Source organism: Habropoda laboriosa, unplaced genomic scaffold (genome assembly GCF_001263275.1).
Source record: "Habropoda laboriosa isolate 0110345459 unplaced genomic scaffold, ASM126327v1 scaffold65, whole genome shotgun sequence".
In the NCBI taxonomy this organism is placed as follows: domain Eukaryota; kingdom Metazoa; phylum Arthropoda; class Insecta; order Hymenoptera; family Apidae; genus Habropoda; species Habropoda laboriosa.
In genome coordinates, this window is record NW_017100254.1 from 2,894,587 (window position 1) to 2,907,716 (window position 13,130).

The 13,130-nt window shown below is 29.4% G+C and overlaps 3 protein-coding genes across 3 annotated transcripts in view; 2 read left to right on the forward strand and 1 right to left on the reverse strand.

The window, feature by feature from the left end:
* The first annotated feature begins 753 nt into the window (after positions 1–753).
* On the forward strand, positions 754–8,892 carry LOC108572237 (CD109 antigen). The gene is made up of 27 exons (XM_017934435.1): positions 754–818; positions 903–1,095; positions 1,171–1,395; positions 1,468–1,718; positions 1,895–2,053; positions 2,131–2,302; positions 2,395–2,586; positions 2,683–2,784; positions 2,859–2,992; positions 3,071–3,191; positions 3,273–3,416; positions 3,494–3,613; positions 3,687–3,741; positions 4,535–4,757; positions 5,300–5,417; positions 5,487–5,673; positions 5,822–5,982; positions 6,050–6,188; positions 6,332–6,450; positions 6,602–6,741; positions 6,989–7,208; positions 7,291–7,671; positions 7,743–7,895; positions 7,959–8,134; positions 8,219–8,390; positions 8,461–8,563; positions 8,669–8,892. Exons 1-27 carry the CDS (start codon positions 754–756, stop codon positions 8,890–8,892), a joined length of 4,449 nt encoding a protein of 1,482 aa, XP_017789924.1.
* Positions 8,893–10,575: 1,683 nt separating this feature from the next.
* Positions 10,576–12,031, forward strand: LOC108572238 (NFU1 iron-sulfur cluster scaffold homolog, mitochondrial-like). The gene is made up of 4 exons (XM_017934436.1): positions 10,576–10,890; positions 10,964–11,379; positions 11,576–11,679; positions 11,807–12,031. Exons 1-4 carry the CDS (start codon positions 10,814–10,816, stop codon positions 12,029–12,031), a joined length of 822 nt encoding a protein of 273 aa, XP_017789925.1. The 5' UTR covers positions 10,576–10,813.
* Positions 12,032–12,111: 80 nt separating this feature from the next.
* The window catches only part of LOC108572346 (guanine nucleotide-binding protein subunit beta-like protein), a 1,790-nt gene continuing 771 nt past the window's right edge, over positions 12,112–13,130 (reverse strand). Inside the window, 3 exon segments of the mRNA XM_017934566.1 lie at positions 12,112–12,457; positions 12,583–12,708; positions 12,826–13,017. Of these exon segments, the coding sequence (XP_017790055.1) occupies positions 12,140–12,457; positions 12,583–12,708; positions 12,826–13,017 (636 nt within the window). The 3' untranslated portion in view covers positions 12,112–12,139.

Below are 13,130 nucleotides of genomic sequence, written 5' to 3' on the forward strand. Positions count from 1 at the left end.
ATAATTACTATATAAAATGCAAATATTTATAAAACGTATTTACGATCGTACAATTATTAGTCACTAAAATTGATTTTATTATTTTTAGTCATAGAATAAATAATAATTTTTTCTTAAAATTCCAATAATTGAAAAGCAAAATTCACACTTTAAGTTTGACGAAATTTATTCTTAGCGCTTGGTTTTCCCTTGATTCGAATTTCGCAATCGTGAAGATAAATCATCTTGTTATTGTAAGGAAGTGCATAATTGCTTATGGAAAAACCAGTTTGACAATTTCATATGTTGAGAATTACAAAATTACGCAACAAAATGATTATTGTCTATATTTTTAACGAACACGTAGAACTTTTTTATATAACGCTTGATTTCATGATGAGATATACAGATATACACATCATACGCGTACTGTACAAAATCAAATTTTTTTCTCACCCTTAAGTCTGGTATGGTTTGAGAAACGTTAGTTCAATAAGCAAAAAAATCACAAATAGTCAACAAATAAACATTTTAGAACAGCTGTTGCTATACTGAATTCCTTTGTGTTGTCATGATCTGCAGAAGAAGACGGATAGATAAATTGAACGTCGAAGTTCAGTGATGACAATTATACAAATAGCAGAATGAAAATTATGGTGTCAGGTATATCAGACCTTATCAGACTAACCCTGGGTTAACAACATATTTTTATTAATATGAACATTAAGTTCCAATCTCTTTTATCATTTTTTATTTTAATATAATTTTTGTAAAATGGATTGGTTGCTGTTTCGCATCTTTTTGATGTCATGTGTAATTCTAAATGTAACTGCTGAATCGTATGTACATATGTATTTTACTTATTGTGTTCATAATTATTTATTAAATAATTTTTTAATGAAATGTTTTGATACATATTTAAGGTATTATAGCATAGTAGCTCCAAAAGTGGTACGACCTGATTCAGAATATCATGTAGCTGTAAGTATTACTGGTGTATCAACACCATCAACAATATACATTGAATTAACAGGATTGCTTGACAACAAAGAAATATTCAATGTATCTCAAGTGACACGTATACAACCATATTCCACAAGAATCTTACGCCTTGAGGTAAATGTACTTAAATTTGTTAACTTAGCTTTATAATACTGATAATTTATTCATTAATCTTCTTTAAAATTTTAGATTGGGGATATTACTCCTGGTAATTACACATTAATTGCACGTGGTGTATCAGGAATAGAATTTTTGGATTCAAAGCCAGTACAATATATTCTTAAAAGTTATTCAGTATTTATTCAAACTGATAGAGCAATTTATAAACCAGGAAATAAAGTTATGTTTCGATGCATTTTACTGAATTCTAGACTTAGACCCGCACTTGAAAGATTAGAGAATATTTATATTACAGTAAGTTTTTGTAAATAAATACTTATTGTCATAAATAAAACAAATTGTTGAATGTGCATTATATTATTATAGGATGGAAAAGGAAATAGAATTAAACAATGGACTCAGCCACCTGTAACTCATGGAATCTTTAATGGAGAAATTGAATTGTCTGAGTCCCCAGTTTTAGGATCTTGGAAAATAGCAGCAAATATTGGTGGCCAAACCTTTGAAAAGGAATTTGAAGTTGCAGAATATATTTTACCTAATTTTGAAGTAACAATTGATACTCCTAAACACTTTACATTTAAAGAATCAAAAATTACTGCAACAATCCATGCCAAGTAAGTGCAATCTAATAATTAAGTAAATCTATAACATATTTCAAAATTACATAAAAAATTATGAACTTTTTTCTACCACTATGACAGTGACATTGATGTTATTTAATCCATGATATCTTAATATTCTTCTAAAAAATTTGACAAAAATTATTTATTTCAAAGTGCAAATCATTTAGGTATACTTATGGTAAGCCAGTGAAAGGAGAAGCAACAATTACTGCTTATCCTGATATTTTTTCTGGTGTAATACAACCAATATATCAACAACCTATACGAAAAGTGGTTCCAATAGATGGAAAAGTGATTGTCGATTTTGACATTCATTCTGAATTAAGGTATTTATATTTAAATAGCACTTTATTAAATACTTTCTACATTTCCAGAATGTATAATTTGATTTTGTTATTTACAGATTGACCGATGAATACGAAAGACCAGTTATGATTGATGTTACAGTGGAAGAATCTCTAACTGGTAGAAGACAAAATACATCTACACACATAACATTACACAAGCATAAATACACAATGGATTTAATAAAAACATCAGAATACTATAAACCAGGTCTAAAATATACAGCGTTTGTATGTTCATTGAATCATTTTTAATGTTCTAAATTTAAAGTTAGTTTAACAATTTAAAGTTAAGAATGTAATGTGAAAGGGAATTCTTGTAGATAAAATTAACTTATCATGATGGGGCACCAGTGCGAGATAATAAGAATCCTGTTACAATAATGTATGGATATACTTATAATCAGTCTGTATATACGAATATTACTGGTATGTTAGACGAAAATGGAATGGTAAAATTGGATTTTTATCCACCAAAAACTAAAGATAACAATTCATTTCCTTTAAATATTGAGGTAAAATATCACAATGAAATATTATAACATATATAAAAACATCATAATAAATCTCAATTGATTTCACAATAATTAAAAAATAATTTTTATAAATAGGCTCAATATTTGAATCTTCACGAATGGTTCCCATCTACAAACCAAGCTATGTCTTTGAATAATGAATATATACAAGCTATTTTAAAAACTGAAAACCCTATGGTAAAACCATTATGTTATTCAAGTTATCTTATGTATATTAAAGTACTATATTAAGTTTGATTTTTCTTTATAAGGTTAATCGAGACGTCGAAATTGAAGTTAATTCTACAATTCCATTGAAATATATTAATTATGAAATATTTGGACGTGGTGACATTTTGGATGCTGATTCTATATATGTTCAAAATAAGCACACAACGAGTTTTAAGTAAATGCTTACTAATTTCTAATTAAGAAATAATCCATTTTGCTTAACAATTACTTATAAAGTATAAATATATTTTAGATTCTTAGCAACATATGTTATGGCTCCTACCGCACACGTAATTGTATATTACGTAGGAAGTGATGGAGAAGTTATTGCGGATGCTTTAGATGTAGAACTTGAAGGAGTACTTCAAAACTTTGTATGTTAATTTCAGAAGTTTAGTTATAGTAAGCATTTTAATTAGCAAACTTAAATATTAATATTGTACCCTTTATTTAAGGTTGATATTAAAATAGCACCTGAAGAAGTTGCACCAGGAGAAAATGTCAACTTACTCATTACTTCAAAACCAAATTCATATGTTGGATTATTAGGTGTAGATCAGAGATCTATTTTACTAAAATCTGGCAATGACATTTCATATGTACGTAATTAAATGAATAATTTTCGTTAAAAAGAGACTAACTATGAATAATTGAAATATACTTTAATTATTTGTAGGAACAAATATACAAAGAGTTAAAATCATATGACATGGTATACGAATCACCTTATGCAGCTTCAGTTTTCGATCGATATTTATGGAGTCCTGGTTCAGCTACCGCAAACGATGTTTTCAGTGTAAATAAATTATCTTTTTTATTTTTGTCCTCTTATCTTTCGTTTAAAAAATTAACATTTTTTTTATTATTAGGAAAGTGGTGCTATCATTATGACAAATGGATATGTTCATGAAAATCTTCCAATTCGTAAGCAAATAACTTTCTCTATGGCTTATTAAGTTTATTACTAATATTAATTTACTTACCCTTTACACATGATGCTAAATATTTTTCTAATACCATAACATATTAGTCAATAATTTTATTCGTTTGTACTGTAGAATAAGAGGAATGTTCTTGAGTCTAATTTTTCATATAATACTTAATACCAATTCTTTAGTTAATCAGATCAGATATTTATCAATTAACAAGGCTTATGTCTGTATAGTATACTACAGATCTGGTTTAGAACTCGCCTTTCCAACCGCTGCTGGAAGTTTCAGTTCAGTTGCATTGCCATCACAGAAGACGAAAGTACGCAAGAATTTCCCTGAAACTTGGCTTTGGCAAACGCTTGATGCTGGGTAATGCCATTGAAAATTTTTACCTGCTGACATCATGTTTTTTATTATTAAAACAACATCATTGATTCGTAACTTATCGATGAAACATAAATGTTACCATGTATTAACTATTTGAAAACATTCAGCATATTGTAGTACTTTCAAAGTTAAATTACTAATATTTATCAGAAAGGGAATATTAATAGTGGCTTGATTTAATGCTATGGTGATGGATTTATTATAACTCATTTTATTCTCTACAATTTACTCATATCTAAATATATATACAAAGCACTATCATCATGTAACATAAAGTATGAGGATGATGATATTTAAATTAAATGTAATTAAGAATTATCTCTTCTGTAGTATTATATTATACTTTCTTATTCCCTTGGTTGAGCTGATATAATACAATATATAGAATTGGATTACAGGACAACTGGGAATACTGGAAGGTAGAATAACAGGCTCGCCTCATGGGGCATCCACACTTCGACCAGACATTGGTCCACCTGTTATGCACAAACTAGCAACAAGACCACCACTGGCAGGTCCTTATGCCTTCTCTCGCATCCCACCTCCTGTTTGGAATAAGCCCCGTGTATTCCTAATGCATGACATCTTAAACACCTGGCTTTTTACAAACTTCTCTTCAGGGTATTTATCTCATATACTTCAAATTACAAAGCTTTACATACACGCTTCATGTACATTCTCTGATGAATGATTATGTTCATGCAATATTGCTTTATTTTGTACAGATTATTTCTATGTTAATTAAAGCTCTGGGATATCATGGGTGTTCATGTATAACTGGTATATATAGGCGGCGATAGAGTATAACGTATTGTTGCTAGTTTCTATATATGTACATTAAACTACATTATGTTTTACATTGTACCATTGTTCAGTCATTCATTCTTTCGTATTTTGGAAGAAAATTACATAGTTTTAATAAGGTGATTGAATCTTCATAAAATGCATTGATTATGTAAGGCTTATCTATGTACAAATATGTTGTTTTAAAAATAACTTATTTTATCAATTTTTTTATTAGAAATTTTACCAGAAATGTTAGATTAATTATTATACGTATATATTTATTTTTTCGTACATAAATTTATTCAATGAAAATTATATTTGTCTAATGCCTTTAGGTTAAAGTTAAAACAGAAATTAACAATGTATATTGAAACTAGGTATGATGGAAAAAATGAACTTAAAAGAAATGTGCCTGATTCAGTAACATCATGGGTACTCACTGCATTTTCTGTAAATGATGTCCATGGACTAGGTCTTATACAAGAACCACGAAAGGTGATCCAAAATACCTGTACAAATAATTTAAAAACTTACATAATACAAATATAAATTATCTCTTCACAGTTAAAGGTTTTTAGACCATTTTTCATTGCTGTAGACCTCCCTTACTCTGTGATTCGAGGAGAAATTGTTGCAATACAAATTGTAGTATTTAATTACATGAATAAGAACGTAGTAGCTGAAGTTTTATTATCAAACGAAGGTCAATTTGATTTTGCAGAAATATCAAATGAAGTTCATGATGTGCCAAGTAAGGTTTAAATAAAAATTTTATAACTCAAAACATGGTATATAATCTGTATGATATAATACATTTAAAATTATTATTAAATTATATTTTATTAATTATTTAAAAATTATTTAGAATATTTTTTAACAATTATTAAAAAATTCTGCAGAATTAGAATTATATCGCAAGAAGAAAGTAGAAGTAAAAGCCAATTCTGGCAGTACTGTTTCTTTCATGATTATACCACGAGAATTGGGATATATTACAATTAAAGCAACTGCAAATAGTATATTAGCTGGTGATAGTGTTGAACATAAACTGCTTGTTAAGGTAATGTGTTTTATGTTACTGTGTTTTACTGATTACTAATTCACAATAAGACTTAATTTATACACAGGCTGAAGGAGAGGCACAGTATATAAATAAAGCTACTTTCTTGGATCTTAGAAGTACAGCAAATACATTTACCAATGTTACAATTGATATACCTAAAAATGCTGTACCAGGTTCAGAACATATTGAAATTTCTGCAGTAGGTAATGTTCTTCTATTATTAAAATTTGTTATTGAAACAAACTGATTATTTTATATTACTATTAGAATTAAAAATTAAGGTTTGTTTTTTATTGCATCTACTTCTGTCTATATATTAATACTAATGTTAAATTATGTTTTTAAGGCGATATTTTAGGTCCAAGTATTCTTAATTTAGCAAATTTAATTAAAATGCCATCTGGTTGTGGAGAACAAAATATGCTAAATTTTGTTCCAAATATAATGATATTAAATTATTTGAAAGTAAGTGAATAAGTATAGTACAGGGTGGTCACTATGTAACGGTCATGCCGACCGTTACGGTGAACTACACGTAAATGTCAAAAAACAAATGTATGAAATATTATAGGAAGAAAGCAATTGAAAATTTATTTGTATTCAATTTTCTTTATAGAATACAAATCAATTAACACAAGCAGTACAAGGTAAAGCACTTAGATATATGGAAATAGGCTATCAAAGAGAATTAACTTACAGACATAATGATGGATCATTTAGTGCATTTGGCATGTCAGATAGTAATGGATGTACATGGTATGCTTTATGCAGGGATTTAATTATCTTGCCATAAGTACAGTGAGTTGCATTGAATTGTGCCACGGTACTAATTTATCGTCACCAAATAAACTTCGTTAGAATGATTTCTGCACACGTTGCTTACACATCGTACGTCATTTCGTATAGAACCTCCACCATGCATTTGAGTTAGTGCCGTGGCACATTTCGATGCAACTCACTGTATAACACTTTCAATTATATTATACATCTTTATCTATATTAGGCTTACTGCCTTTGTGGCTAAAGCTTTTAAACAAGCTGCTACATACATTCCAATCGAAGATAAGATAATAGATGAAGCTCTACAATGGTTATCGAATAATCAAGCTCCAAATGGAAGTTTTCCTGAAGTAGGGAGAGTTAGCCATCGGGATATGCAAGGTGGAGCTGCAAAAGGTCTTGCACTGACAGCATTTACTCTTATTGCTTTTCTTGAAAATGCAGTAAGTGTAATCATCTACTTAATATTATTAAAACAAACTGTATGTTAATTTTATTATATTCCATTACTATTTTGTATTATAGGACTCTAATGGAAAATATAGAAACACAATAAACAAAGGAATTGATTACATTGTCCGTAACATGAATGAACTTGATGATATTTATGCTTTGAGTATATGCACATATGCTTTAAATTTAGCAAAACACCCATATGAGAATGCTGCTTTTAATTTACTAGAATCAAAAGCTTTGACAAAAGAAGATCTTAAATGGTGGAGCAAACCCGTGCCAATAAATGATAAGAATCCGTGGTATTATTCGGTACCACGGTCTGTTGACATTGAAATGACATCTTATATTTTATTAACTTATTTAAGACGTAATTTAGTTGCTGATTCCATACCTGTAATGAAGTGGCTTGTAAAACAAAGAAATGCAGAAGGTGGTTTTGCATCGACACAGGTAAATATTGTAATAAATATCAAGTTATCTAGCTGCAGCAAGTACACTTATTATGAATTTATAATTCTTAGGATACAGTAATTGGAATACAAGCTTTGGCAGAGTTAGGTGAAAACTTGGCAACAAAAAATAATGCCATTTCTATAATATTTATGTATGAAGGAGGTGGACAGAGTCAAATGAATATAAATCCTGATAATTCTATGATACTTCAAAAACAAGTGGTAAATTTAGATTGTATTTAATATGTATATATTAAAAAGAGATTCTAATGTTTATTTTTTAAGCTTCCAAGAAAAATACGACTAGTTAATATAACAGCTACTGGAAGTGGATTTGCATTGGTTCAAGTTTCATTCCAATATAATTTAAACGTAACTGGAGCATGGCCTCTTTTTACTTTAGATCCTCAAGTAGACAAAAATTCCAATGCTAATCATTTACAACTTTCTGTTTGTTCTAGGTATATTATACAACATTCCTTTAATATTTTATACATATTATGTTATATAGTACAGCATACTTAACGCAACATGTTTGTTATTAGTTTTGTCCCAACTAAAGAAGCAAATGAAAGTAATATGGTTGTGATGGAAGTCAGTTTACCTTCAGGTTTTACCGTGGACAAGGAATCACTACCTAGTCTTGAAGTCTCCCAAAATGTAAAGCGAGTAGAAACTAAGAACGGTGATACACTTGTGGTATTATATTTTGACGAGGTAAGGAAAATATTAAGTATATATTATTAAACAATTTGAAACAAGATTTAAAGCAAATAACATATTACAGATGAATAGACAAGAATATTGCCCTACAGTATCTGCATTTAGAACGCATAAAGTGGCAAAACAGAAACCAGTACCAGTTACTATATACGATTATTACGATTCATGTAAGATATTTAAACATTCAATAAATTTATAATTCATTTGAAATTAACTTTATTTTGATATCACAAATAAATTTTAATAATGAATGCTTATTTGAATATGTTTAGCAAGAAGAGCACGAGTATTTTATGAACCAAGAAAAGCCACACTTTGTGATATATGTGAGGATGAAGATTGTGAAGATTTATGTGTTTCACAACCTGGTAAACAAAAAGATTCTTCACAATCAACTGCTTCGTATTTATCTTTTTGTATATACCTACAGTCATTACTTACTCTGTTTTATATTCCATATTATTGTAACATTTGTAATTATAGTTTTATTTTCTAATTTTCAAATTTATTTTCTTATAAAGTACAATGATTAAGTTTTGTATAAACAGCAACTTGCAACCAAAGTACATTATGTGCAAGGATCAAGCTCTTTTAATTTTGAAGTATTATAATCTATTTAAATAGTTATTATTTAAATTTTAAGTAAACTAATCTTCAGCAATTTGATATTAATGATCAGAAGTTGTTAATTTTATCTTAAGTAACGTACTAATTATAATTAAAAACATTGCACTTTATTGGATTAAGTATTTGCATATTTTTGTTGTACACTGATATCTTTTATGTTGTAGTAAATATACTTTATTGTTATTGATAGCATGTTATTTTTTTCTTTTATTCATATATCATAGAAACCTTAGTTAAAAAGTGCAATCACACACGAAATACAGAATGAACCATTCATTTAAAGTATTGATTTTGAAAAACATTAATGGTTTTTTGTGCTCTCTAAGCATAGAATGATGATTTTACAAATTATATAATTATTCTATATTTTTGACGTAATTGTCACATAATTTTCGACGTTTTTCGTTCGAATTTCGGAATTTTTGTGACCTTTTCGATTTTTACGCGTTCCGAACGCTATCCGGATTTAGTTCATTTAATTTTATAATGGAATATTATTTAAAGAATGAGTGTTTCGCAAAAGGAAACGGTTATGGTGTGTAAGGGAGATAAATAGGCTATAAAATGCTATAAAACAATACTGGTATGTTGTAACCTTTTGTAAAATACATTTTGTATATTTATTATACAATAAATAATGGATTTTTTGATAAGTAATTGTAATTCCTGTGGAAGCCTGAAAGATCCATCGGTAATTCACATAAAGACAGACTAACTTTACTCCGCTCATAGCCTTGACCGGAGAGGGACCTGCAGATAAAACCGCTGGCCAAAGCCTTTAGCCTTTCCCTAGCAAGTTCACAAATTCATCGTAAATAATGAGTTATTAATGATTTCTCCCTGGCCGACTTGATTCGGCATGTGGGAAAGAAAGCTTAGGTTCCGCGGACCAATAGGAAACGTTTCTCTCTGTCCTTCTCGCACACTAGTACTTTCCTTGTCTAATACCTCTGTTCACATTCTGTGTTCCTAGTAATGAGCCGTCAGTTCGCGCGGCCAAACACGAGATGGCGTGCTTCATTTTTGAAAATATTCTGTCCTTGTTTACAGCTATTCCTTTCCTTGTCTTATACGCGGCACTATTGCCATCCTTCTCGGTCCCTACTCCTTTCCTTGTCTTACTCATGTATCATTGAGAGAATCATCAGTTAACAATAATGATCAATTTTCACCTGTATATTATGTCCCTCTCGTAAAACATTTTTTTATGCAGTGTATTTTCCAAAATATGTGCATTAATGGATTAAAGTGGAACTTCCTATGTTATAAGCACATTCCTTCACTTTCGCACAGATTCTCGTTACAAAATTTATCTAGCATTTCAACTTTCGCACGCACTCGGTTATTCCGCTTCATCATCTCTGTATACCCCACTTTCGCGTATCTAGTCACACCTTGCATATAAACCATTTATCTCTTGTATTATTTGACGATTCTTTAATATACATGTCTGTAATATAGAGATATAATTATCAAACAATATTTATATAATTAGTTATGATATTGAATTAGACATATACATTGTACATAAAAGACCTGACCTGTGCAAAATCATATTGTCACGAAATAACTACATATGTTAATAAAATTTTACCAAACGTTAATGTCTCTTCCGTTACTATACATATATACATAAGAAAAACGTAAAATTGCGCAGAAGATAAAAATAATTTATACATTAATAAACGAATGTATGTAAGCAAACAACAGATATAGAACTGTGAAATGCAATATAACCTCAAAATCAGTGTAATGATTCTTAGCAACAGAAAATAATTAATGACAAAATAATGGACAAAATGTTAACAAGCACAGTATACATTATTCGACGATTAGCATGTAGAGCTACGACATGTCAATATCCAAAGTAAGGTGACAAAATTAAATGTTAATTTATGAAAATATGAATATAAAGTATATACAAATAATATAATATAAATATTGAATTGTGTTGCACATTTACATACAGGCTATAATAATCATACATTAAAACAAAGTCTGTTTTCTCCTATAAAACAATTTAATGATGTACAAAGGCGCACAATGTTCATTCAAATACAAGATACACCAAATCCTAATAGTTTGAAGTTTTTACCTGGTGTTAAAGTCCTAGAACAAGGCCAAACTAAAGATTTCCCTAATGTCACTGATGCATATTGTTCACCACTTGCAAAAATGTTATTCCGCATTGATGGTGTAAAGTCTGTATTTTTTGGACCAGATTTTATTACAATAACAAAAATGGATGAGGATGTAGAATGGAAATTACTGAAACCAGAAATATTTGCAGTCATTATGGATTTCTTTGCATCTGGTTTACCTATGTTAACTGATGAGCAGCCTGCAGCTGATACACGTAAAGTTCTATTTTGTTCCTTTATTTTTATACAAAATGATTTATATAGCACAATATGACAAAATAACTTACATATTTATGTTTCTCCTCTAAAATTTATGTTTTAAGTTTTATATTATATTGCATGTATAGTACATTCTCATTTAAGAACACAAATACCTTTGCAACATGATAAATAATTCCTGATTTATTGTAGAAATTAGTGATGATGATAATGAGATAGTTCAAATGATAAAAGAATTATTAGACACTCGAATAAGACCAACAGTACAGGAAGATGGAGGTGACATTGTATTTATGGTATGTAATAAACAAATTATTTTTATTTTATGGACCCAAAATTAACAATACATATAAGAATATTACAAGTGTGGTTAAATTCGTATACTGACATGTATAACTTCATTTTCTTAACACATAATTACAGGGTTTTGAAGAAGGTATAGTGAAATTAAAAATGCAAGGTTCCTGTACAAGTTGCCCAAGTTCTGTGGTCACTTTAAAGAATGGAGTTCAAAATATGATGCAATTTTATATTCCCGAAGTCCTTGGAGTAATACAAGTAGAGGATGAAACTGATCAAATAGCAAAAAAAGAATTTGAAAAATTTGAAGAAAAGGTTACAAGCTCCAAAGCCAGTGAAGAAAAATAATTTTTAATCATTCTTTAGTAATAATGTAAAAGCTTTGTATCAAATATAAATAAAACGCATATTTCAAGTCTTTTTCCCTTTTTATTTGTTTATATCCGTAAAAAGTATTTAACGGCTAGTTACAGAAACTTGCCAAACACGAATAGTGTTGTCAGAGTAACCAGCAAAGAGAGTTTGTCCATCAGTAGACCATGCTAAAGATAAACAATGAGGTGGTTCTGCTTTACTTGTTGCAGACACAACTTCTGGTTTCAACTCCTCAACCATCTCTTTGGTTTCAAGATCCCATATCTTGATCCATGGTCCAAATGCAGCACAAAGCCAATAACGATTAGGACTGAAACACAGGGCTGTTATAATGTCATTGTGATCTAAAGTATGAAGATGCTTTCCATCATTCAAATCCCATAACATTGCCTTGCAGTCCTGCAAATTAAAGAAAAATGTGTTAGTAAATACTTAAAACAATTCTTAAACAGTTAAACAATAGTGTTAACATTAATCCAAAGGTTACATCAAATGACATGATGTACTTTTTTCATAGTATATACCTTGCCACCTGAAGCACAAAGTGAGCCATCAGGAGATACAGTAACTGTATTAAGATATCCCATGTGTCCACTATGATTGATCTTTAGTTTGCAATTTGTTAAATTCCATACCTACAAAACATTTTACTGTTAGAAGCAAAAATAATCAATAATTTTGTTAAACAGTTTATAAGTTTTGAAAATCAGTCCCATATCCGCAAACACTCATAGATATCATGTTGAATAAAAATGTATACATCATACCCAACCTGCAGAAACAATAATAGGATTTGAATGATTTGGAGAAAAACGTACACAGCTGACCCAATCTGAGTGTCCATCATCTTGAATTGTGTATTTACACTCTGCCAAAGTATTCCACAGTTTAATGGTCTTGTCTCGAGATCCAGACACAATTTGTCGATTATCAACAGAGAAGGCAACACTTAAAACATCCTGTTAACACATAATTGTTCAATTCTTTTAATAAATTTACTATAACCAAGTATAAGTTCATATACTAAATGCGATCAATACTTACAATACCATAGACTCAATTGCCCACCTCT